This window comes from Ranitomeya imitator, chromosome 1, assembly GCF_032444005.1.
Source record: "Ranitomeya imitator isolate aRanImi1 chromosome 1, aRanImi1.pri, whole genome shotgun sequence".
Lineage (NCBI taxonomy): Eukaryota > Metazoa > Chordata > Amphibia > Anura > Dendrobatidae > Ranitomeya > Ranitomeya imitator.
The window spans coordinates 218,360,463-218,388,304 of record NC_091282.1 but is presented as its reverse complement, the minus strand read 5'-3'; the positions used below and the strand labels follow the sequence as shown (position 1 = coordinate 218,388,304).

The following is a 27,842-nucleotide window of genomic DNA, read 5'->3' as shown; positions in this document are numbered from 1 at the left end:
AGTGTTTTCTCTTAATGACTGATCTCTTGACCAGTCCAGATGTCAAAATTTTTATACTGACTGGTTTCAATCTGCATGGAAGCAGACGCATTTGGCATCCTTTGAAGGCCTAAAATTTAATGAGAACATTGTTCAGAAGTTGACCTGGAGTGAAACCAAACTATGACAAATGCTCTAGTACAGTAATATTATTTGTACTTGTACTTTCAAGTATTATGGTTAGCCAGCAAGTCATACAGTAAGTAGAGCTTGTAGACAATCGCATCTATTCATTCAGTATAGTGTCTAAATAAATAATAAAATGTTCTTGTGATCCTGAAGAGGTGTAGGTGCCAAATAATAGCTGCAAGAAGGATGTAGTCATTTATAAACATGGTGGAGCATTCATACACCATAAGCTCTGTAATTATTGCTACATTGTACACTTACATCCTTTGTGTTTCCTCCAAGATACAAGAGTGGGTAATTGCTATCGGAACCATGGACCTCGTGGTGATGGGACCATCTCCTGTAGCACAGAGATTGGTGTAGGCGTGAGCAGGTCTTCATGCTGTTGCTCACTTGGAAGGGCTTGGGGAAACCCTTGTGAGATATGTCCACCAGTTAACACCTGTAAGAACTGATCTCATGCTTATTTGTTAATGTATTATGTGTTATAAATATGTTTAAACTTATTATATTTACTATCATATGAAATGGGTGAAATGTATGAAACTCTCTTTATTGCCCATAACAAACTCACATTTCTTGTAATATTCTTGAAAAATTAAAGTTGTACTGATATTAGTCCCAATGGGCAACAAAGACAGATTTTCTTTTAGATCGTTTTCAGAACAGCGGTGGGGCATTCATTAGTATGAGCAAAAAATTAAATTCAGCAACCAAATAGGAAAGGGTTCTTTACAGTTAGAGCAGTCAGACTGTGGAATGCCGACCACATGAGGTAGTAATGGCAGATAGTAAGCATCATCTTTTTAATGATTCTTTACTTATTGAACAGTAAACACATACATGAAAATGACCAGTTTATATAGTACAATCATGGTCAAAGGGGCTGGCTGATTTTCTCACACAAATGGCATAGTGGGTTATAAATAATCTAGCGATGAAGAATATATAATTGGTGGAAAAAAAGTTGAACTTGATGGTCTGTTCTCAACCTATCTAACTATGTAGCTATAAATCTTCAATTCTATGTTTTTCACTGAAAGATTGCTAATGTATATAGAATTTATTTAACCTCTTAGGTCTGTTGATTAAGTAATAAATTTAGTATATAAGTTTGCCATAGTCAAAAGTAAAGATTTCATTGTAGCATTGATGTAATATATAAGATACATTTATGTTACCTTGAAACACTAATCTGTTTACTAAAGCTCAGTTTTTTTGCTTCCAGCTGAATATAATACACTGTGCCCTGGCGGAGAAGGTTTTAGACCAAACCCTATCACTATTTTGTTGGAAGGTACGGATATAAAAAAAATAATTAAAAAAAAAACAATGGTTTTTAAGAAATTGATGAATGATTGACTTCTAATGAAATTATCACTAGCGGGTGGGCATGTTTATAAAACTGTAATATCAAATTAAAGGGTTTTACAAGTACATTTTAGTTAATAGATCTTATAATCAAAATAAGTTCCACAATTGGATGTTAAATAAAATGTTCCTGTGCTGAGATAATCTCATAAATGTGCCCCTGCTGTGTACTGTGTAATGGCCATGTCTGACAGTGCTGAAGGCACAGCACCTGGTATGGTTGCCGAGAAGATGATAGAATTATTGATAGATCAGCATTTGATAGTTATGTTATTCCACATATTATACATGACAGCGCTGCCAAACATTGTCCTGTACCATACTCCACATCGCACCAGGCAGTGACTAAGGACCTTGTCAACCTTTTATGACCATGTAAACTAGAGTTAAGTGCTATGCAGCATGATTAATAGCCTAAAATTTAACTAGACTTACTGGCAGGGGCTGGCTGGCATTTTTCACCCTGGGGGGCAATCAAAAGGCAGTGGCCCTTCAGTTGCGGTGGCCCTCCTTTTCCCTAATAATCTCTGGCCACTGCATAAAAGTAGCAGAGATAACAGGCTTTAAAAACAGGCTGGTTCATAGATATGGGAACAGAACGGAGCTTGCTGCATAGATATGGTAGCAGAACCAAGCTTACTCCGGAGATATGGGAGCAGAACCGAGCTTACCACTGAGATATGGGAGCAGAACCAAGCTTACTCCGGAGATATGGGAGCAGAACCGAGCTTCCTATTGAGATATGGGAGCAGAACCGAGCTTACTACAGAGATATGGGATCAGAACCGAGCTTACTCAGGAGATATGGGAGCAGAACCGAGCTTACTACTGAGATATGGGAGCAGAACCGAGCTTACTACAGAGATATGGGAGCAGAACTGAGCTTACTCTGGAGATATGGGAGCAGAATGGAGCTTGCTACAGAGATATAGTAGCAGAACCGAGCTTACTCCAGAGATATGGGAGCAGAACCGAGCTTACTACAGAGGTATGGGAGCAGAACAGAGCTTACTCTAGAGATATGGGAGCAGAATGGAGATTGCTACAGAGATATTGTAGCATAACTGAGCTTACTCCAGAGATATGGGAGCAGAACAGAGCTTACTACAGAAATATGGGAGCAGAACGGAGCTTACTACAGAGATATGGGAGCAAAACCAAGCTTACTACAGACATATGGGAGCAGAGCGGAGCTTACTGCAGAGATAAGGGAGCAGAACCGAACTTACTACAGAAATATGGGAGCAGAACTGAGCTTACTACAGAGATGTGGGAGCAGAACGCAGCTTACTACAGAGATATGGGAGCAGAACGGAGCTTACTACAGAGATAAGGGAGCAGAACCGAGCTTACTACAGAGATATGGGTGCAGGACCGAGCTTACTACAGAGATATGGTAGCAAAACAGAGCTTACTACAGAGATATGGGAGCAGAACGGAGCTTACTACAGAGATATGGGAGCAGACAAGAGCTTACTACAGAGATAAGGGAACAGAACCGAACTTAATAAGTCCACTACATGGAACCAAGCCTGCTACATAGAAACTGGAGCAGAACCAAGATTACGGCATACATACGGTACCATAATCTAGATTACTACATTGATACAGTACTAGAACCAAGTTTACTGCTTAGATATGGTGCCATACCAAAGCTTACTTACAAACATGCATACAATACGGCTACACAGTGCCTACTACTCTCACCACTACACAGCAAATACATAATATTATAATATCACCATTACCTCTATATGAAACTACATTCTATACAAAGACCAATGATACCACCATGCACCCCGTTACTATGACTGAATTACATTGAGCTGCTACTAAATTTAAAAAAAAGTTACCTAAAAAGAGCAATATTACAACCTAACAGTAACCGTATATTGGTAGATACCAGTTCTGCAGAACAAGTGATTACAGTGCAGTTATATATAATAACTTACACATGACGTTCTTTCTGATTCGGATCGTTCACATTTCTATTTGGCCAGACCGACATGACAACTTCTCCAGCCAGGGCTCATCTGCATAGATTACAACAAAGGTACATTTGACTTCTCACATTTCTAGCGCCGTCCCCATCTATTCCCAACCTACAAAAACTCCCCACTCTGTGTGCACCTGCAGTGTGGACCACTGACCCCAATATTTAATCAATTGTGTAATTACTAGGATTACTCCCACCCCCCCAAAATTAAAGTATCCCACAGAAAGTAGTAATGCCCCTACTGTGCAACGACATGTATATCCCAAGTGCCCCCTTCCAGCAACAAATACCCTTGAGTGCTCACTTAAAGTAACACTGTCCCCCCAAAAAAGGATCCTGAGTGCCCCTATCAAAACTAATAATGTGCCCATTCATAACAAATAATGTCCTCTGAGCACCCACACAGCTCTGTATATACAGAATAATGGTCCTACAGCCCCCAATACCCCTTTATTATACATTGAGGACCCCAAAACTCCCTATATATAGTAAAATGGCTACATTGCCCCTTATATACAATATGATGTCCCAACTGCCTCCTATATATAGTATGAGACTTTAAAGTTTCCTATATATACTATAACTCCCCGAAAATAGAATGTCTCCAAAACCACTATATATAGTATGATGGTCCCCTACAGCTCTCTAATTGCGATATTATGCACCCCACAGCTTCCTATATATAGTATGATGATCCCGTATCCCCTCTATATATAGTATCATGTCCCTACAGCCCCCTATATGGAATATGGTGGCCCCACAGCCCCATATGATGTATGATGATATATATAGTAATGCGATGACCCCAGTTCCCACAATAAATATAGGACGATGGCACAAGTTGCATACATATATATATATCTATATATGTCTACATATATCTATATATATATATATATATATGTATATATATATATATATATATATGTATATATATATATATATATATATATATAATATGTATATATATATATATATATATATATATAATATGATGGCCCCAGTTCTCCCCATATATCTAGAATGATGACCCCAATTCTTCCCATATATATAGTAGGATGGCCCCAGTTCTCCCCCATATTTTTCTCTTCCAGTCCGCAGAGTGGCATGAGGCAATAATGTCATTGCGCCGCCTGAGTGAGCACACTGAAGTCTCAAGAAGCTGCGGTCTGCAGCTTATGAGACAGACCAGGGTTTCCACTAAGAATTTTGGGTGCCCCATACTGGCAACATTTTCGGGTTCCCTTGAGACTCCGCCCAGGCTCCACCCCAGCTCCACCTCCACTGTTCCACTGCTCATTCTTGAAAAAACTCAACTTCTCCACCACATCCTCACCGATCAAACAGTTCCCATCAAACACCAGATCACATTAATAACCAGCAGCTTTTGTTCTGGCCAAAAGAATTTTTAAGTTGACACCACGACACGGTAGACTCTTTCGGCCGGGCCCTATTCTACTCTAAACTATTAAAAATAAATATATTTTTATGGATTTTTTTTTAAGGGAATGAGTGACATACATTTACATTTTGTTTTAAACAACCGTAAATACCACATACAGTACAAGGGACAAATATCGTCACACTATGACCAGACCACACATTACCACCACAGTGACTGAATAATATCACATACAAGGAACAAATACCGCCACACCATGACTAGACCACATATTACCACCACATAGTGACTGAATAATACCACTTACAAGGAACAAATATAGTGATGAGCGAGTATACTACTGATGTAAATCATTCAGCTGCGGTGCTGAAAACTAAATCTCTGAGCACTAAAAAGTACTCGGAGGACACACGAGCGTGCTCGGGAAATCTCGAGTAAAGAGTATGCTCGCTCATCACTAAACAAATACCAACACACCATGTCCAGACCACATATTACCACCACCTGATGACCAATAATACCACATACAAGGAATAAATACTACAATACTGATCATTAATTTAAAAAAAACACAATACTAAGTGCTATTGTATACAGGAACTCTGTATTTACTGTCAGTGTTCAGGTAATACAGGGATCACCAGTGACATTATACACAGGAGCTCTGTAAAAAGTGCCAGTGTACAGGTAATACAGTGATCACCACTGCCAGTGACATTATACACAGGAGCTCTGTATATAGTATACAGTGTAAAGTGTCAGTGTACAAGTAAAACACTGACTCACCAGTGACGTCTGTAGCTGAAGTCCTTTATTTTTGCTTTTCTCAATCATGCAGCACAAACCGCCGTCGCTTCTTCCAGCCAGGACTCACCTCTGCATAAAATAACACAGTTACCTAGAGCACCACTTCCAGAGCACATTCCCCACTTTTTCCCTTTTTTCTACACTACACATCTGAATACAGAGGTCCACCCACAATCAATATATAATTGGTTATTATGCAACCTCATAGATTGCAAGGTTACGAGTCCCCCGTCATGTGCAGTCCCCCTTACCCCCACTTCATCATGTGCAGCCCAACTCCTCCACTTCATCATGTGCAGCCCAACTCCTCTTTCTTCATGTTCAGTCCTCCTTAACCCCCAAACTCCATCATGTGCGGCCCCACTCCTCCTTCATCATGTGCAGCCTCCTTTAACCCCCAAATTCCATCATGTGCGGCCCCACTCCCCTTCATCATGTGCATTCTCCTTAACCCCCAAATTCCATCATGTTTGGCCCCACTCCCCTTCATTATGTGCAGTCTCCTTAACCCCCAAATTCCATCATGTGCGGTCCCACTCCCCTCATCATGTAAACAGGAACACATGGGCTACTTGCACAGTGAACAAGTCTGTATGATCATGTTCACACACCACCAAGAAACCTGAAGACACAAAAGAGAATAGTAAAACCAAAAACACTCAGTTTGAAAAAATGTTGCAGTAATCCGCAAGTGCTAGTAAAAGATGTAAAAAACAGGGTATTTGGTTGATACGTTTTTTGCAAAAAACGTATCAACCAAATACCCTGTTTTTTACATCTTTTACTAGCACTTGCGGATTACTGCAACATTTTTTCAAACTGAGTGTTTTTGGTTTTACTATTCTCTTTTGTGTCTTCCCCTCATCATGTGCAGCTTCCTTTAACCCCCAAATTCCATCATTTGCGGCCCCACTCCCCCTCATCAAGTGCAGTCTCCTTAACCCCCAAATTCTATCATGTGTGGCCCCACTCCCCTTCATCATGTGCAGTCTCCATAACCCCCAAATTCCATCATGTGCAGCCTCCTTTAACCCCCCAAATTCCATCATGTGCAGCCTCCTTTAACCCCCCAAATTCCATCATGTGCAGCCTCCTTTACCCCCCAAATTCCATCATGTGCAGCCTCCTTTAACCCCCCAAATTCCATCATGTGCAGCCTCCTTTAATCCCCAAATTCCATCAGGTGCAGCCTCCTTTAACCCCCCAAGTTCCATCATGTGCAGTCTCCTTTCACCCCTCCACACTTCTTCATTTGCAGTTACCCACCATTTAATTTAGAAAAAAGAGTTCTTTTTATACTTACATCACCTCACCACTCGCTCCCCTGCAGCGCCTCTCTGCTTCTAGCATCCTGGTCGGGACATGTCGGCGCGTGCGCGATGACGTCATTGCGCACGCCCGACATCTGACCCGGAAGCATAGAGAGATCATGGAGGGAGCAGGAGCTGTGCAGCCATCATCAAGGTGACAGCCGCGTACAGCTCCCGGACCCGGCGTGAACGTGTGCACCGACTGTGACTGCTGCCGGCCGCATCACAGTGCAGCGCACACGGCCGCGCACAATTTGATGTGCGGCTGTTCAGCCACCACCAGGTGGCCGGCCCTGAGCAGTTGCCAGCCAGGGGGGCATTTGCATCTTTGCCACCCGGCCCAGTCCGCCCCTGCTTACTGGATTGTAATTGTCAGAAGTGTGAAAAGAAAAGATGATCCAAAAAAAGCTGCACAGTACAGCCATGTTCTCAGAGATGCATGTTTGCATTTTAGCAGAATAATATATCTATTACCCATAGCTGATAGACTTACATATTTGATGTACTGGATGTAGGACTTTCATCTGTGCAGCAAGTTGACAACATTCAGTCCATCGCCGTATATTTCACGTGTTTGATCATTGCTCAGAAGAGTTCATAAAATGTCAGGATATCTGTAAATGGCATATCTTTAATTTTTTATTACAAAAAACACAAAAGGAAACTAAAAATAATTTAAGGCTATCCTCATTCCTTAGAATCTTCTACTACATACTGGGAAAGCACAAGAATATGAAAACAAGAGAAAATAAATTGTCTTATTAAACAGTTTGCTTCGCTTACAAACATTTTCATTTAATAAGTGACTATGTGGAAATATTTTAAAAAGTAGATAAATGAGAAAAAATCTATCTTTACAAAAATCAGATAATTATTGAATAAGACTCTTAGTACTAGATTATTAAATAGAAAAGTAAAGTTTTTTTTCACACAGCAAAACCTATTACCTATCTGTAAGTTCTCCCACTAATCCATGAATAGGATCCTATGTGCCCCCGTTTAAATGGTACACTGGTGGATAGCTGAAAGGTTTTGATTGTGGGGCAAACATTGTAAGGCTTACAAAAGTATTGCTTGTAATGACAAAAAGGGGGATTTCTGTTCTGGAGAAAGAAAACTTCACTTTTTTATCCAAGGTACCGGTCTGGTATTGCAGCTCAAATCCATTCAATTAAATAGAGGATCAGCTGCAATGCCAGGTATAACTGTTGGACAAGAGCGGTGCTTCCTGGAAAAGGGGAAAAAACACATTTTCTAAAAATTTATAATAACCTGTTTAGCATTTAAATAACTTTTATGCACATTAATCTTAACAGGGCTTAACTATTGTATCCAAACATATTCTATTACTTTAGATATTGATGAGTGCCAAGAATTGCCAGGACTCTGCCAAGGTGGTAATTGCATAAATACATTTGGAAGCTTCCAGTGTGAATGTCCACAAGGCTATTACCTCAGTGAGGAAACTCGAATATGTGAAGGTAAATTATTGGAAATGATTGATGAAGTCAAACCTGGAAATCTTTCTTTTAGTCCTTTTGGCATCTTTTAGGAACATTTACATCTCATTTTATTACACCCAGTTTGTAATATATTTTTGCATAGAATTATTTGCAAATCCACATCAATAATAGTTTATTTCCATTAAGCTTGTTAATGTGTACAACTTGTCATTTTTATTTCATGTCTCATATTTTTTCTTTACATTAAATGTCTCTTGTATTAACTTTTAGATATTGATGAATGTGTCACCAGTCCCGGAGTCTGTGGTCCAGGAGTATGTTACAATACTTTGGGGAACTTTACATGCATATGCCCTCCAGAATACATGCAGATTAATGGTGGTCACACATGTATGGGTAAGTGGCTGAGAATCAGTCTTGGTCCAAATTTACTAAAATGTAAATAAAGAAGAAATTGAAGTTTAGAGATCTAAGTGTTTTACCTGTATCTAATTAGAAGTAATATCCAGAAACTTTCTCCAAGAACAGCTGAAGATAGACAATGAAGAAAGAATAAAAAGTAGTAGGGGGAATGGTGGGGATCTAACAATTTTTGAGCAAAGAAAAGGTAGTATTGGTAGAATGAGTAGTAAAATGTTCCAAACAAATGAGAAATATGTATGTTAGGTGTCGAGTTCCCGCCACTGCACAGGGGGAATCTCGAACCATGTCTGCTGCGGTCTACCATTCTCCTCCAGCCGCAGTGGAACCTTCTCAGCGGAGACGTCAGTCCCACAGTCTGCCTCAGCCTGATACTGTGGGAATGGTTACTGTTGCCTTTCCAGGCTCTGCCTTTCTAGCCAGCACTGGTGAGTGGCGAGCAGGCTTTTCTGGGACTAAGTCCAGCTTTTCATGCACTGAGCATGCCCACGGGAGGACCTCACATTGGAGGTCGGGGGTCACACACTCAGGCCCTGTAGCAGCTCCTATTGGTCCACCAGGGAGGTCCTGAAGAGATGTAACTATAAAAGGTTTGCATGGCCGCCCGGCCATGCGCTAGTATCAAATGTGTTTGGCTAATGCCAGTGGATACCATACAACTCTGTACTTATGTGGTGTGAGGCTGTAGCTTTGGGACTGTACACTAAGGCAGGCAGCTAGTGTCATTGGGGGCAATAAGCCTTGGCTTAGCATCTGGTTCCTTCATGTGTGCGGTTAGCACAGAAGAGTTCCAGAGCAAGCACAACTCTAGTTAGGGTAATAGTTTTGTGTACAGCACGACTCTGTGGGGCATCAGAGATTGCTTCCAGTTCACATGGGGTAAAGCTTAACCCACGTGTGAGCTCAGAGTTTATCCGCCGTTGCTTTGCAGCAGATATCTCTGCACGGTGGACTCAGGGATGCGAACGTACCTTGTAGCTACCTAGATACGTAGATGTAGCTATGTAGATACTCAGTGCATTCCGCTAGCCTAAACAGTGTATCATTGTTAAGTTTTTTGCACCATTGTACCCAAGCTGTGAGGTGGTCGAGAGTCAGTTTCACAAATCCAAGTTTCACAGTCTGAGTACGGATCACGGTATAACATATATACAGTACAGACCAAGAGTTTGGACACACCTTCTCATTTAAAGATTTTTCTGTATTTTCATGACTATGAAAATTGTACATTCACACCGAAGGCATCAAAACTGTGAATTAACACATGTGTAATTATATACTTAACAAAAAAGTGTGAAACAACTGAAAATATGTCTTATATTCTAGGTTCTTCAAAGTAGCCACCTTTTGCTTTGATTACTGCTTTGCACACTCTTGGCATTCTCTTGATGAGCTTCAAGAGGTAGTCACCGGGAATGGTCTTCCAACAATCTTGAAGGAGTTCCCAGAGATGCTTAGCACTTGTTGGCCCTTTTGCCTTCACTCTGGTCCAGCTCACCCCAAACCATCTTGATTGGGTTCAGGTCTGTGACTGTGGAGGCCAGGTCATCTGGCGTAGCACCCCATCACTCTCTTTCTTGGTCAAATAGCCCTTATACAGCCTGGAGGTGTGTTTGGGGTCATTGTCCTGTTGAAAAATAAAGTATTGTCCAACTTAATGCAAATCGGATGGAATAGCATGCCACTGCAAAATGCTGTGGTAGCCATGCTGGTTCAGTATGCCTTCAATTTTGAATAAATCCCCAACAGTGCCACCAGCAAAGCACCATACTTCACGGTGGGAACCAGGCATGTAGAGTCAACCTCTTCAGCTTTTCTGCGTCGCACAAAGACACGGTGTTTGGAACCAAAGATCGGAAATTTGGACTCATCAGACCAAAGCACAGATTTCCACTGGTCTAATGTCCATTCCTTGTGTTCTTTAGCCTAAACAAGTCTCTTCTGCTTGTTGCCTGTCCTTAGCAGTGGTTTCCTAGCAGCTATTTTACCATGAAGGCCTGCTGCACAAAGTCTCCTCTTAACAGTTGTTGTAGAGATGTGTCTGCTGCTAAAGCTCTGTGTGGCATTGACCTGGTCTGTTATCTGAGCCACTGTTAAGCTGCGATTTCTGAGGCTGGTGACTCAGATAAACTTATCCTCAGAAGCAGAGGTGACTCTTGGTCTTCCTTTCCTGGGGCGATCCTCATGTGAGCCAGTTTCTTTGTAGTGCTTGATGGTTTTTGCCACTGCACTTGCGGACACTTTCAAACTTTTCCCAATTTTTCAGACTGACTGACCTTCATTTCTTAAAGTAATGATGGCCACTCAGTTTTTCTTTACTTAGCTGCATTTTTCTTGCCATAAAACAAATTCTAACAGTCTATTCAGTAGGACTATCAGCTGTGTATCCACCAAACTTCTGCACAACACAACTGATGGTCCAAACACCATTTATAAGGCAAGAAATCCCACTTATTAAACCAGACAGGGCACACCTATGAAGTGAAAACCATTCCCGGCGACTACCTCTTGAAGCTCATCAAGAGAATGCCAAGAGTGTGCAAAGCAGTCATCAAAGCAAAAGGTGGCTACGTTGAAGAACCTAGAATATAAGACATAATTTCAGTTGTTTCACACTTTTTTGTTAAGTATATAATTCCACATGTGTTAATTCATAGTTTTGATGCCTTCAGTGTGAATGTACAATTTTCATAGTCATGAAAATACAGAAAAATCTTTAAATGAGAAGGTGTGTCCAAACTTTTGGTCTGTACTGTAGATATATAGGAGGTTGGTGAGTTTAGATTTGAAGACCCGCAGTCAGCCCATATAACATTGTTCAGACTGTAAAACATGGATGTGTGAAATAAACTTCAGGAAGACCATGTCATAAACCATGTTTGACAAGATGCTACTGGTAATTTCAAAAGACATACTGATAGGAATTCTAGATTGTGAGCCCAATTGGGGACAGTGATGATAATGTGTGCAAAACTGTAAAGCGCTGCGGAATATGTTAGCGCTATATAAAAATAAAGATTATTATTATTATTACTGGTAATATTTGCATGACTTTGTACCTTTATGTATCCTTGGACATTAATGATAAATTTCTTCAACTACGTAATCAGAATTTAAATAATTCCAAGGCTTTTAAGGAAATGTATCAGAAGTGTATCAGTTATTTAATCTGAGAGCAGCAAAATATAGGGCAAGTGAGCCCGATTCCAGTTAACTGTCACTTACTGAGCTGTGTGTTGCAGTTTCAATCCAATCACTTTTTTTTATCAGCAGGAGATTATCACTACTTTACTAGGTCTCACAAGCATGGCAATAAGGCTAGTCTGTGAAACTCCTGCTCCACCACTGATTAGCATCTGCTGACACAAGAAGTTGCCAATCAGTGTCTGGGTGGAGTTATACAGAGTTCAGCATTTGAGTACTGCTACATCTACAGCAGAGAAAACAGTGATTGTATCAAAACTGTACAAAGCTGCCCAGCAAGTGGCACATCATTGTATTCAGGCTCCCTTGCCCCATATTATTCTGCAGATTACATAGCAAAACCCGCTGACAGATTCCCATTAACTAAATTGTTCTATTTATTCAATTTGAACTTGATCATTGAGATATATATATATATTTGTGTAAATTTGCATAATACATAGTATTTCTACCTTAAAAGCATATATGCACCCATAAGAAGAATGTAAATTCTTAAAACATACCAAAATAATTACAGGAGTGAAAAGTGTAGCTAAAATATAGTTATTTTGATTTGTTGCAGGACAAGTTTATGAACTGTTCTTAACTTCAATATTTATTTCTATGACATATGTGAATTGCCTTTTATTACAGATATGAGGAAGAGTTATTGTTACAGGACTTACAATGGAACCATGTGTGAGAATGAACTGCCCTTTAATGTCACTAAAAAGATGTGCTGCTGCACATATAATATCGGCAAAGCCTGGAGTAAGCCGTGTGAAGCATGTCCAACCCCTGGAACAGGTACAGAATATGATGTCATTGCGCTCTCTGCCTGTCGCTAACATTTCCACTCTTCATCTTCGCTGTTCTGACCCTTGTGAAATCTCCGCTCCCTGTAAGATGTCTGTTATTCGTGTTATATGGTCTGAAAGTAGAATAAAAAACTATCTTTATGTACGGGAGACACTCTGCCAAGATCTATATTAATTATGACGCTGTTGGTGTTGAATGCAGAATTGTTGAAAATAAGTTATCACTGGGCTCATGTACACGACAAAGACCATTGCATGGAGACTATCTGAATCTTCGGTACAGTTACCACATGGCCTCCGCGCAGTGCTGCCGACTGTGTCTAGGGCAAAGAAAGCTTAATTCACGTTTGTACAGAAAACCCTCATTGTGAAATGGAAAGCATACGGGGTACAGTAGATGTCTCATTGACCTTTTCAGCAGGCCTATATAGTCATTATAGCTGTGTTTAAAGACATTTTAAGGAGAAAAATTCTGAAAATGTAATTTGACAAAACATCTTCTAAATTTAAGTCAGTTCATCCTAACCCCCCAAACCGAATGTGGGTGTAGGTTGTGGGTGTGCATGTGAGTGTAGGTTATAAGAACGCAAGTCAATACATAACCTTATTAAACAAAATGCTGCTCTGTTGCAGAACAAGCCATTTAGTAAGTGATCTGTAAATGAAGTTGTAAGTTGAGATGAGCGAATTTGCTTGGGTTCCCTCTTATTCGGCAAGATATAGCGTTTGCTGAATAAGCTGCAGAGGGAACCCGGCTTCCTGGAGCGTGCCGGCCGATCAGATGATTGGCGCCACAGCTGTATGTGTCGTGGCAGTGTTGCCGTGGCCGGCGCGATCCAGGAAGCCCTATATCCTGACCAGAACACTTCCAGAGCCATTTGCATATCACTTCTAAAGTGAAAACAATTTGAACATTCATGAATATTTGCTTGTTCCAATACTCCAACTGCTACTGAACTGTTTATTGCCTTGGAACACAATCAACCAACAAATGAAACAATCACTAAAATCCATACTTATTTAGGACGTGACTTTCCATTACTTTTTTTTCACATTGTTGAATGATTAGACAATCTCCATTTATATGACACAATTTTTAAAAGTTGAAAGAGAATTTTATTGGCCTAAATGATTTCACATATGATAAATAGTGTTGAGCGATACCATCCGATACTTGAAAGTATCGGTATCGGATAGTATCGGCCGATACCCGAAAAATATCGGATATCGCCGATACCGATATCCGATACCAATACAAGTCAATGGGACATCAAGTATCGGAATGTATCCTCATGGATCCCAGGGTCTGAAGGAGAGGAAACTCTCCTTCAGGCCCTGGGATCCATATTAAAGTGTAAAATAAAGAATTAAAATAAAAAATATTGTTATATTCACCTCTCCGGCGGCCCCTGGACATCAGCGGGAGGATCCGGCGTCCGGCACGGCTTCTTTCTTCAAAATGCGCGCCTTCAGGACCTGTGGAATGACGTCCCAGCTTCTGATTGGTCGCGTGCCGCCCATGTGACCGCCACGCGACCAATCAGAAGCCGCGACGTCATTCCTCAGGTCCTAAAAGGCGCTCATTCTAGGACTTTAGCTGAGGAATGACGTCGCGGCTTCTGATTGGTCGCGTGGCGGTCACATGGGCGGCACGCGACCAATCAGAAGCCGGGACGTCATACCACAGGTCCTGAAGGCGCGCATTTTGAAGAAAGAAGCCGTGCCGGACGCCGGATCCTCCCGCTGATGTCCAGGGGCCGCCGGAGAGGTGAATATAACAATATTTTTTATTTTAATTCTTTATTTTACACTTCCGATACCGATACCCGATATCACAAAAATATCGGATCTCGGTATCGGAATTCCGATACCGCAAGTATCGGCCGATACCCGATACTTGCGGTATCGGAATGCTCAACACTAATGATAAATCAACATATTTGGACACATCGTTCTGTCGCTTAACCCATTCACATTGACAATTTTCATGAACAATAGGTCGTTAACGTGAGAATCTGATGGATTTGCCACAATAATTACAGCTTTCATTTTTTATTTAATTATATTGGTTATAATATGGATAATTGAAAAATACATTTATCAAAAAAGTTAAAAAAAATATGCTTAACATAAAAATCTGATTTAAACAATGGGTCGTTTTTTATGACACTTTTTTAATGTTGTCAAACAGATGTTGGGTACTTCCAAATATTTCAGGATAAAAATGATCTGATCCATCCTTTCATTTTTGTTTGCTTCTGTTATTTTATTTATTTACAACACTCAGCATAAATGAGTACACCCACCTCCTTTGAAAAGTAAGATTTTGATCAATATCTCACAGAATACAAGAACAAGTTACAACATTTTGGCAAGACTGAGTTTCATAGAACATTTTTAACCCATAGCATGAAACTAAGGTTAATAATAAAACGTTCATTATAAAATTTTAAATTTTACTCAAATTAGTTGATGCAAAAATTAATACGCCCCACACGAAAAAATATTGCTTCTAGTATCTCATATGAGCTTCATGATTTTTATAATCAGCACCAAGACTTCTAAGGCATAGCATGAACAAGTTTGAGACATATTGCAACGTTATCTTTTTCCATTGTTCAACAACAACCTCTTTTAGAGCCTGCATGTGGGTGGAGAGAGATGGTCAACTTGTCTTTTCAGAATTTCCCACAGGTGTTTGATTGGGTTCAAATCAGGAGACATCCTTGGCCTCTAAATTACCTTCATCCTGTTCTTCAGAAATGCAAAAGTCGCCTTAGATGTGTGTTTTGGTTTATAGTCGTGTTAGATAAGTACACATCTATCAAGGGCACAGAGTGATGGTTGCATCTTCTCTTCAAATATAGAGCAGTACATCTGTGAATTCCTGATACCCTCAATAAAATGTAGCTCCCTGAGACCATCAGCATTCATGCAGCCCCACATTAGGACATTGCCATCACAATAATTTACTGTAGGAATGAAGCATTTTTCTTTGCTCTCCCAACCTTTGCGATGCCAGTTTTGAAGCCAGAAGTTCTAAAAACATTTATCTTGGTGTCATCTCTCACAAGTATAGAATCCCGATAGGCTTCATAGTTTTCAGAATGGGCCCTGGAAAATGGTAGGCAGACTTTTTCGTGCATGAGCTTTGGGAGAGGCCACCTTCATGGACAACACCCACAGATACCATTACTCTGCAGTGTATGCCATATTGTGTCACAGTAAACACTAACTCTGTTTTGGCTTTCCATTTCTTAAGCTGCAGTTAACTTGCTGTTAGGACTGGCGGAACGCACCAAGTTTAAGATGAAATAGTATAGGTGCGTTCGCAGTCCGAGGTCCACCGTGCAGGTGAAAACCCTGCTGCTAGTAGATATAGACGATATGGTGGTACAATGTGAATACACACATGGGTTAACTTCACCCTGTGTGAAGGAAGCAAACCCTGTTGCATCACAGGGCTGCGGTACTGCACCAAGAGCGCAAGCAAGGAGTCTGAGAACTCAATCCCAAGACTCAGGATTTGAGTTCATAAAGACCTCATGCGCTCAACACCGCAACTGGGGTGTCAGAGAGACAGAAATAATAATATTTAAGAAGCACGAGAGTGCGTGCGGTGCCGCACTGGCGGATGCCACTAACCACCCAGGCTTGGGTCAGGAAAGCCCAGAGAAAGCGCACGGCACCACACTGGCGGTCACAGCAATTAGACGCTGTAATGTGTGTAACATGCTGATGGCTTGGACGGGCACTAGATAGCCTCCATCATTCGTGAACAGTCAACAACACTAGGAATGGGAATGATTTAGGAGCTTTCATCCATCTACACACACACATGATCAAGTCAATACTAGCGCATGGCCGTGCGGCCATGCAAGCCTTAAATAGTTGCAGCACGTTTAGGACCTTCAAAGAAGGACCAATGGAGTGCTGCAGTACCTGAGCATGTGACCCCAGATCTCCACTGAGAGATTTTGCCCTGGGCATGCTCAGAGTGCAAAGCAGGACTTAGTCCTAGCACCTACAAGGACCTTCCAAGAAGGACCAATGACCTAGCTGCAGTATCTGATCATGTGACCCTCGATCTCCATTGAGAGATCTTACTCTGGGCATGCTCAGAACGTGAAAAGCAGGACTTAGTCCCAGAAGCGTCTGCTCGCCGCTGCCCAGCACTGACTTCAATGGCAGAAGCAGGAAATGCAGCAGTAACTCTTAGCACAGAGCCAGACTGAGCGAGATGCTGGGATCGACGTCTCCGCTTAGCAGGCTCCACTGCGGCAGGGGAAGAATGGGAGACCGCAGCGGAGATGGCCCAAGATTCCCCCTGTGCAGAGGCAGGAACTCGACCCCTAACACTTGCATGCCTATTTTCTTCAACCCTTTTCATGAGAAGTTGCTCCTGTTTATGTGTTAATTTCTGTGATAAACCGCGACTTCTCTGTGAGATAATTGTAGTTCCACCTTGTTTTTGTATAATTTTTGCTACAGTATTCTGATAGATAAGTAAAGCATTGCTGATCTTCTTATAGCCTTCACCTTTCTTATGTAAAAAAATATTTTTTTCTTGGGTTTTGTGACATTTACATTTTTTTTGTGGTTATCTTATCTGTGATTAAATTCTTGTTAAACTTTTGTATTCTAAACTATAGCTTTGATACTAGGACTTTCATTGGGTTGTACTAATTTTTGCCACATGGTCTTGAATCAATTTGTTAGGAAAATTACTTTTTTTGTGTGTAAAATAAAAAAATATTTTTTGCAATCAATGACCGACATTTGTGTTAACTTTTGTAGTATGGTGTCTCATAGAAAATGTTAATTCTTAAAGGAAAATAAGGTTTGTTTGTGTTTTTGTTTGGAGTGTTTTTTTTCTGGACTTTGCACCATACTTCTGCAGAAAAATACAGTGTAATGAAAGTAAATGGGGTTTATTATGAATGCATCAAATTCTATACATGTGGAAGACTTTGAAATTTATAAATTGTCTCATTTGTCATAGATTTTTCTAAATACTCAGAGAATTATGCAGGAAAATCCACAGGTAATACATGCGGATTATGCTGTGGATTATAAGCTTAGTTTATTAGCATGTTTTACCCAGATGGCTAAATTACATTTTTTCTATTAAAATACAGGTACAGATTACATGGTAATCTCTGTTTTAATGGTTTTACATTTTGACATTATATGTTTAGGTCATTATGACAGTATGCAATTCCTAGAAAGACTTTATAAACTCAGTAGAAAATAGATACGTAGAACCTTCTGCCCTCTACTGTTATACCTACATCATGGCATGTAAACATTAGGGCACCTCTGATCAAAATTACTGTTATTGTGAACAGTTAAGCAAGTTAAATATGAAATAATCTCTAAAAAGCCAAAGTTCAAGATGCCACACTTCCTTTGTATTTTAGGCAAAAAAAAATATTTTCATCTTTTACATTTTAAAAATTACAAAAAGGAAAATGGGCTGATGCAAAAGTGTGGGAACTCTGCTTGGTTAGTATCTAGTACCAGTCCCTTTTGAAAGTATGACAGCTTGAAAAACGCTTTTTGTAGCTTACCAATAGTCTCAAAATGTTTTAAGGGATTTTCATCCATTCTTCCTTGGAAAATTGCAAGATTCCTGGGTTATCTTGAATGCACTGCTATTTTGAGGTATAGCCATAGATTTTCAATGATGTTCAGATCAGGGGACTGTAAGGACCATTGTAAAACCTTCACCTTTTGAGGTAATTCATTGTGGATTTTGACATGTGTTTAGGATCATTATCCATTTGTAGACGCCATCCTTTTTTTAACTTCAGCTTTTTTACAGATAATGTTATGTTTGCATCAAGAATTTTGTTGAAATTTCATTGAATCCATTCTTCCCTATACCCATGAAATGTTCGCAATGTCATTGACTGCAGCACAAACCCAAAGCATGATTGATCCACCCCCATAGCTAATGATCGGCAAGATGTTTTTTTCCTGAAATTTCCTGAAATTTTTTCTCCACATATACCTTAGATCATTGTGGCCAAAGAGTTCTATTTTAACCTCATTGGTCTACAGGACTTGTTTCCAAAAAGCATCAGGTTTGTTTAGCTGCTTTTTTACATACTCCTGACACTGAGATTTATGGTGAGGATGCCAGAGAGGTTTTCTTCTGATGACTCTTCCATGGAGACCATATTTGCGAGGTGTCTCTAAACAATAGAACAATTTACCACAACTGTGGTAAATTGTATGTTAAATCTTTCTGAATGTCTTTTGCAGTTAATCAGGCATTTGATTTGCCTTTCTAAAAATCCTACAAGCAGCTCTCATTTAGATTTTATTTGGTATTCCAGACCTTATCTTGACCTCCACTGTTCCTGTTAACTGCCATTTCATAATTACATTTCGAACTTATGAAAGGGCAACTTGAAAATGCTTGCTATCTTCTTATAGCTGTCTCCTGCTTTGTGGACCTCCACCATTTTCAGAGTGCTAGGCAGCTGCCTAAAAGAACCCATGGCTAATATTTTTTTGGCACAAGGGTAGAGGAGGATGGGTGTTTATAAAGCTGGGAACTTTGCCTCAACTGGTCTTTCCTAATGATGATAGTGAATACGCCATAACCCTTTATTACATTCTGAAACCTTGGTCAAAGTTATCTGAACAAACAAATCTCCAAGGGTGCCCAAACTTTTGCATAGGCCCATTTTCCTTTTAGGAATTTTTAAAATGTAAAAAATGACAATTTTTTTTGGGACTAAAATACAAAGAAATGTGTCATCTTTAACTTTAGGCCTCTTAGAGATCATTTCATCTTCAACTTGCTTAACTGTTCACTTTAACAGTAATTTTGACCAGGGGTGCCCAAACTTTTACATGCCACTGTAAGTAAAATACCCATAATTAGTTAAAATAGCCAGGATAATCCAATTCTTACTATATATTTCATTATTTTAAAATAATAGCTCTTGATGTTATGCAAGCCTGCTAGAGTGTCTGTCCATTCAGACTTAGAGAGGGGGTTCCAAACAGCAGACGATTTTTGATGATAACCATATGCCTCAATATTGTATTTAGACATATATGTTATGAATAATGAAATTTAATGACAAACAAAATATGCTGGGAATATGTAATATATAGTAGATGAGAATATAATTTCCATTGCTTTCAGCTTTCAAAAGCATCTGATTCTTTTATTGCTAATAGCAGTTCAGTTAATTTTTATTTAGTCTAATTGTAGTCCAAATGAATGCATTTATAGTCATCGTTTCCATGCATGTACACATACTGTACACTGAACATTGAATCTATTAACATTCCACAGCAATGACTGTGTGGCTGGCAGTAAACTACGAGCTGCAGGATGCTGTTGCAGGCATCCTTACAAATTGGAAAAATACTTCTTTATAGGATGCGCATTCTTCATGCAATTCAGATTAAGACATAATTCTGCAAATACAGTAATGGATTTTTCAAATTAATTATCAGTACGGAAAAATTGATTGTTTTGGAAGTTGGAATGTTCAGAGTCAAACTACATGACAAGTCTGCCAAGAAAAAAAAATCAGATTACTAGAAGTTCAAACCAATGGCAGGATGGAAACGTTTTTCTGTTGAAGTCTTAAAAATCCCCGTAGTGCAGACACTACTTCATTCTGTCATACAACTTCAAGAGACCTGTCTATTAGGCTGTGTGCACACATTGCTGATTTTTCGTGTTTTTTTTTGTTGCTTTTTTCGCGATAAAAGCGCTATAAAACCGCAAAAAAAAAGCATACAATAAGCATCCCATCATTTTGAATGAATTCTGCATGTTTTGTGCACATGGTGCGTTTTTTTCCGCAAAAAAATGCATCACGGTAAAAAACGCAGCATGTTCATTAATTTTGCGTGTTTTTTTTTTGCGGATTTCCCACTATAAAATGCATTGGGAAATGTTCAGAAAAAAACGCATCAAAAACGCACCAAAAACGCATCATAAACACAGCAAAAACGCGCAAAAAACGCATGCAGATTTCTTGCAGAAAACTTCAGGTTTTTCTCAGGAATTTTCTGCAAGAAATCCTGAACATGTGCACATTTTAGTCTACGAAGATGATTTAAGATGCAAAAAGGATTCATTTCATAAAGGAGACCAAGTTTCAAATATATTTTTCATTTTTTAAAGTGTCCCTTAATATAAGCACAAGAATCCTATAGCATGGCCTGAACCTCTCTATTACACAACATGGGAATAGCCATGATGAAACAGTGAAATTAACTACAAAATTCCACCTGTTGATACAAGAAGAGGTCAAACGTCTACTGTACCAAAGAGATTTATTTTACTTACCGTATGTTTTATTGCATAATTTTGTGAAAATTGTATGGCTATCAAAATGGTTAGTAATACAGCTTCTGCAGGGGTTCTAACACTAAATATCCCCTTCCCGACTTGCGCCGTACTAGTACTGTTCTGCGGGAACTGCATTCACCGCAAACCGCAGTGCTAGTTTTGTGGCACGATAGTGCGGTCTCACGTTGAGCGCCACAGCGATCGCGTGCGGGTGTCAGCTGTATATGACAGCTGGCACCCCAGAGCAATGCCCACGATCGGTTCTAGCACTGATCTTGGGCATTTAACCCCTCTGATGCCCCTGTCAGTAGTGACAGCGGCATAGAGGACAATCGCGCAGGGAGGGAGCTCCCTGCGCTCTTCCACCGGAACAACGCTATGTGATCGCATTGTTCCGGTGGTCTCCATGGAGCCCCCGGATCCAAAATGCCCGCTTGGTCCTTCCGAATCCTGCAGTGAGGTTGCTTGTGCTATGCAAAGTGTCAGATCAGCAACCTGACTTTATATAGCGATGTCCCAACCTGGGACAATGTTATAAAGTAAAAAAAAAAATAAAATGTACAATGTATTTTTTTTTAAATCCCCAAATAAAGAAAAAATATATATATATTTTTCGAATTAATCCATTTTTTTATGTAAAGAAAAAAACAATAAAAGTACACATGGAATTGCTTACCTGAGGAGGTGGTGATGGCGAACTCAGTCGAGGGGTTCAAGAGAGGCCTGGATGTCTTCCTGGAGCAGAACAATATTGTATCATACAATTATTAGGTTCTGTAGAAGGACGTAAATCTGGGGATTTATTATGATGGAATATAGGCTGAACTGGATGGACAAATGTCTTTTTTCGGCCTTACTAACTATGTTACTATGTTACTATGTTATATTTGGTATTGACGCATCCGTAACGACCTGCTGTAGACCCACTAGTTAACCTCTTCAGTGAACACTGTAAAAAAAGTGAGGCAAAAAACAATGCTTTATCATCATACCGCCGAACAAACAGTGCAATAAAACACAATAAATAAGATGGATATAAATAAAAATGGTACAGCTGAAAACGTCATCTTGTCCCACAAAAACCATCTGTCATACAGCTCCATCAGCAGAAAAATGAAAAAGTTATAGGCTATAGCTCCTAGAATAAAGTGATGCAAAAATAACTATGTTTTATATAAAATAGTTTTTATTGTGTAAAAGCGGCAAAACATAAAAAAGATATAAATGAGGTATCGCTGTAATCATACTGACCAGAAGAATAAAACTGCCTTATCAATTTTACCACACACGGAATGGTATAAACGCCCCCACCCAAAAAAAGAAATGCAGGAATTGGTGGTTTTTGTTCATTCTACCTCCCAAAAATCAGAATAAAAAGCAATCAAAAAAGTCATGTGCCCCAAAATGGTACAAATAAAAACGTCAACTTGTCCAGAAAAAAACAAGACCTCACATGACTCTGTGAGCCAAAATATGGATAAATTATAGCTTTCAAAATGTAGTGATGCAAAAACTATTTTTTGCAATAAAAAGCATCTTTTAATGTGTAACAACAGCCAAGCATAAAAATCTGCTATAAAAACCCGCTATAAATAGTAAATCAAACCCCTCTTTATCACCCCCTTAGTTAGGAAAAAATAATAAAATTTAAAAAGTGTTTTTATTTCCAAATTTCCCATTAGGGTTAGGGTTAAGGTTGGGGCTAAAGTTAGGGTTGGGGATAAAGCTAGGGTTAGGGTTGGGGCTAAATTTAGGGTTAGGGTTGGGGCTAAAGTTAGGGTTAGGGTTGGGGCTAAAGTTGGAGTTAGGGTTTGGATTATGTTTACGGTTGGGGTTAGGGTTGGAATTAGGGTTGGGATTAGGGTTAGGGGTGTGTCAGGGTTAGGGGTGTGGTTATGGTTAGGGTTGGGATTTGGATTAGGGGTGTATTGGGGTTGGGGTGTGTTTGGGATAGGGATGTTTTGGGGTTAGGGGTGTGTTGGTGTTAGGGGTGTGGTTAGGGTTGGGATTAGGGTTAGGGGTGTGTTCAGGTTAGGGGTATGGTTATGGTTAAGGTTGGAATTATGCTTAGAGGTGTGTTGGGGTTACGGTTGGAGTTAGAATTGGGGAGTTACCACTGTCTTGGCACATCAGGGGCTCTGCAAACGCGAAATGGCATCTCAATTCCAGCCAATTCTGTGTTGAAAAGGTAAAACGGTGCTCCTTCCCTTTCGAGCTCTGCCGTGCACCCAAACAGTGGTTTACCCCCACATATGGGGTATCAATGTACTCAGGACTAATTGGACAACAACTTTGCAGTCCAATTTCTCCTGTTACCCTTGTGAAAATAAAAATTTGGGGGTTAAAAATCATTTTTGTGGAAAAAGAATGATTTTTTTTATTTTTACGGCTCTGTGTTATAAATTTTAGTGAAACACATGGGGGTTCAAAGTTCTCACAACACATCTAGATTAGTTCCCTGTATGGTCTAGTTTCCAAAATGGGGTCAATTGTGGGGGGTTTCCACTGTTTATGTATATCAGGAGCTCTGCAAAGGCAATGTGACGCCCGCAGATCATTCCATCAAAGTCTAGATTCCAAAACAGCGCTCCTTCCCTTCCGAGCTCTGCCATGCACCTAATCGGTGGTTCCACCCCACATGTGGGTTAAAAGATTTTTTGTTGAAAAAAAATGATTTTTTAATTTTCACAGCTCTACATTAGAAACTTTAGTTAAACAATTGGGGGTTCAAAGTGCTCACCACACATCTAGATAAGTTCCTGGGGTGGTCTTGTGGGAAGTTGCCACTGTTTAGGCACATCAGGGGCTCTCCAAACACGATATGGCATCTGATATCAATTCCAGCCAATTCTGCATTGAAAAAGTAAAACGGTGCTCCTTCCCTTCCAAGCTCTGCCATGCACCCAAACAGTGGTTTACTCTCACATATCGGGTATCGGCATACTCAGGACAAATTGCACAACAATGTTTGGGGTCCAATTTTTCCTGTTACCCTGGGGAAAATAAAAAATTGCGGGCTAAAAATCATTTTTGTGGAAAAATTTTCTCGGCTCTACATTATAAACTTTAGTGAAACAATTGGGGTTTCAAAGTGCACACCACATATCTAGATAAGTTCCCTGGGTGGTCTAGTATCCAAAATGGGATCACTTGTGGGGGGTTTCCACTGTTTAGGTACATCATTAGCTCTGCAAACGCAACATGACGCCCGCAGACCATACCATCAAATGGGATATTGGCATACTCAGGACAAACAACTTTTGGGGTCCAATTTCTCCTGTTACCCTTGGTAAAATAAAACAAATTGGATTTGAAGTAAATTTTTTGTGAAAAAAAATTAAATGTTCGTTTTTTTTAAACATTCCAAAAATTCCTGGGAAGCACCTGAAGGGTTGATAAACTTCTTGAATGTGGTTTTGAGTACCTTGAGGGGTGCAGTTTTTAGAATGGTGTCACTTTTGGGCATTTTCTCTGATGTAGACCCCTCAAAGTCACTTCAAGTGTGAGGTGGTCCCTCAAAAAATGGTTTTGCAAATTTTGTTGTAAAAATTAGAAATCGCTGGTCAACTTTTAACCCTTATAACTTCCTAACAAAAAAAATATGTTTCCAAAATTGTGCTGGTGTAAAGCAGACATGTGGAAATGTTATTTATTAACTGTTTTGTGTGATATGACTCTCTAATTTAAGGGCATAAAAACTAAACGCTTGAAAATTGTGATGTTTTCCAAATTTTCCCCAAATTTCCGTTTTTTTCACAAATAAACGCAAGTCATATTGAAGAAATTTTACCACTATCATAAAGTACAATATGTCACGAGAAAACCGTTTCAGAATCACCAGGATCCGCTGAAGCATTTCAAAGTTATGACCTCATAAAATGACAGTGGTCAGAATTGAAATAAATTGCCTGGTCAGGAAGTTAAAAACAGGCTTCGGGGTGAAGGGGATATAAAATATGCTTGTTAAATTGATGTTTCATTTTATAAGTGACTTAATAAATATGTTAGTCCTGGACAACTTCATTTAATTTAAAAGTGTTGTCCAGGATTGACATATTGATGGTATATCTGTGGGATAGATCATGAATATGATATTGGTGGGGTCCAATACCCGGTGCCCCCAAGATCAACTGAAAACAACTCTGGCAGCAGCCAATTAGCAATACATGGGTGTTTCTATGCTTTACCTGTTGAAGGAGCAGTTTTTATCTGATCAGTATGGGCACTGGGGGTTGGACCCCTACCGATCTAATATTGCAACCTATCCGACTGAAAGGTCATCAATATTTCAATCCTGAACAAACTCTTTAAAGTGGATCATATACTTGATTTTAAAATTGTCTTAAGACAATTATTGTTGGGGAGAGAGGAATTGATCATGTTGGATTTCATCATGACCAATCTTTTTTTTCTCTCTTCACACCGGGAAAGCCAACAGTATGCGTTTGTGGTTGATGCATAAAAATATTTAGTGAGCCAAATAAGCATTTTGCTAACAGTACCAAGTGCATAGATCTCTGAAGAAAGCTTAGAGACAAAAATGAAGGCACAATCATGGCCATATTCATAGTTTAGAAAATTACTAATAAGGAAACTGCTAAAATGTTGTTTTCTACACTTTTAGTTAAATTATTGTATAAAAACTTATAAAATATAATAATGTATTTAATTTTTCTCTTTCCTTTGATGTAACTAGTTAATTTTAGAAACCTTTGTGGAACAATCCCTGGATTCACCTTTGATATACATACTGGTAAAGCTGTAGGTAAGACATCAAAATGGATTATATAGAAACTAGTTTTAAGCAAATTATCATAATCCAGTTTCTGTTTTCTTATTTATTTCTCCAATTATTTTCTAGACATCGATGAATGTAAAGAGATCCCTGGAATTTGTGCCAATGGAGTATGCATCAACCAGATAGGCAGCTTCCGCTGTGAATGCCCAACAGGATTTAGCTACAATGATTTACTTTTAGTTTGCGAAGGTGAGTTCAGTAGTGGAAGTTTCATTATATGCACACATGGTCAAAATTGTTGGTACCACTCGTTTAGTGACAAAAAAACCCACAATGGTCACAGATATAACTTGAATCTGACAAAAGTAATAATAAAAAAAAAATCTATGAAAATGAAGAAATGAAAGTCAGACATTGCTTTTCAACCATGCTTCCACAGAATTTAAAAAAAAACTCATGAAATAGGCCTGGACAGAAATGATGGTACAACCTTTTGAGGCAATCACTGCAATCAAACGATTCCTGTAACTGTCAATAAGACTTCTGCACCTCTTGACAGGTATTTTGGCCCACTCCTCAATAGCAAACTGCTCCAGTTGTCTCGTGTTTGAAGGTTGCCTTTTCTATGTTTCAGCCCTTTCCAAAGATGCTCAATAGGATTTAGGTCAGGGCTCATAGAAGGCCACTTCAGAATAGTTCAGTGTTTTCCTCTTAGCCATTCCTGGGTGTTTTTAGCTGTGTGTTTTGGGTCATCATCCTGTTGCAAGACCCATGACCTGTGACTGAGACCAAGCTTTCTGACACTGGGCAGAACATTTCTCTCTAGAATCTCTTGATAGTCTTGAGATTTCATTGTATCCTGCACAGATTCTAGGCACCCTGTGCCAGATGCAGTAAAACAGCCCCAGAATATAACAGAGCCTCCCCATGTTTCACAGTAGGGACAGTGTTCTTTTCTTGATATGCTTCATTTTTCCATCTGTGAACATGGAACTTATGTGCCTTGCCGAAAAGTTCAATTTTTCTTTCATCTGTCCATAGGACATTCTCCCAGAAGCTTTGTGGCTTGTAAGCATGTAGTTTGGCAGATTCCAGTCTGTCTTTTTTATGATTTTTTTTTATCAACAATGGTACCCTCATTTGTCGTCTCCCATGAAGTCCACTTTGGCTCATACAACGAGGGATGATGCGATCTGACACTGATGTTCCCTGAGCTTGAAGTTCACCTTTAATCTGTTTAGAAGTTTTTCTGGGCTTTTTTGTTACCATTCGTATTAGCCGTCTCTTTGATTTGTCATCAATTTTCCTCCTGCAGCCACGTCCAGGAAGGTTTGCTACAGTCCCTTAGATCTTAAATTTCTGAATAATATGTGCACTGATTCCAAGATTGTAGACACCTGTGATGCTAGTTATTGAACACACCGCGATTTAACATGTCCCTTTTGTCACATTATTTTCAGGGTACCATCATTTCTCTATAGGCCTATTTTATGAGTTTTCTTTTTGAAAAATTCTGTGGAAGCATGGTTGAAGAGCAATGTCTGACTTTCATTTGTTAATTTTCATAGATCTTTTATTTATTACTAATTTTTTCAGATTCAAGTTATTTCTGTGACCATTGTGGGGTTTTCTGTCATTAAACAAGGGGCACCAACAATTTTGACCATGGGTGTAGGAAGGACAAATGTTAATATGTGAGTAGATAATTCTGTTTTTACAGATATTTGACACGGCAAAAAATCAAAATGTTGAAAATGCCAAACGTGTAATTTGCATCTAGGCTTCATTTTCATGTATAGCCATAACAAGGCTACCAATGGTGCTTGAGCCATTTATCTCT

At 39.5% G+C, this 27,842-nt stretch overlaps 1 protein-coding gene across 1 annotated transcript in view; it reads left to right on the top strand.

The window, feature by feature from the left end:
• Positions 1 to 27,842, top strand: part of FBN2 (fibrillin 2) — a 403,326-nt gene that overhangs the window by 271,376 nt on the left and 104,108 nt on the right. The window contains exons 37-43 of the mRNA XM_069753996.1: positions 451 to 612; positions 1,397 to 1,465; positions 8,410 to 8,535; positions 8,788 to 8,913; positions 12,775 to 12,927; positions 25,961 to 26,029; positions 26,126 to 26,251. Coding sequence (XP_069610097.1) covers positions 451 to 612; positions 1,397 to 1,465; positions 8,410 to 8,535; positions 8,788 to 8,913; positions 12,775 to 12,927; positions 25,961 to 26,029; positions 26,126 to 26,251 — 831 coding nt within the window. The remainder of the gene's footprint in view (positions 1 to 450; positions 613 to 1,396; positions 1,466 to 8,409; positions 8,536 to 8,787; positions 8,914 to 12,774; positions 12,928 to 25,960; positions 26,030 to 26,125; positions 26,252 to 27,842) is intronic.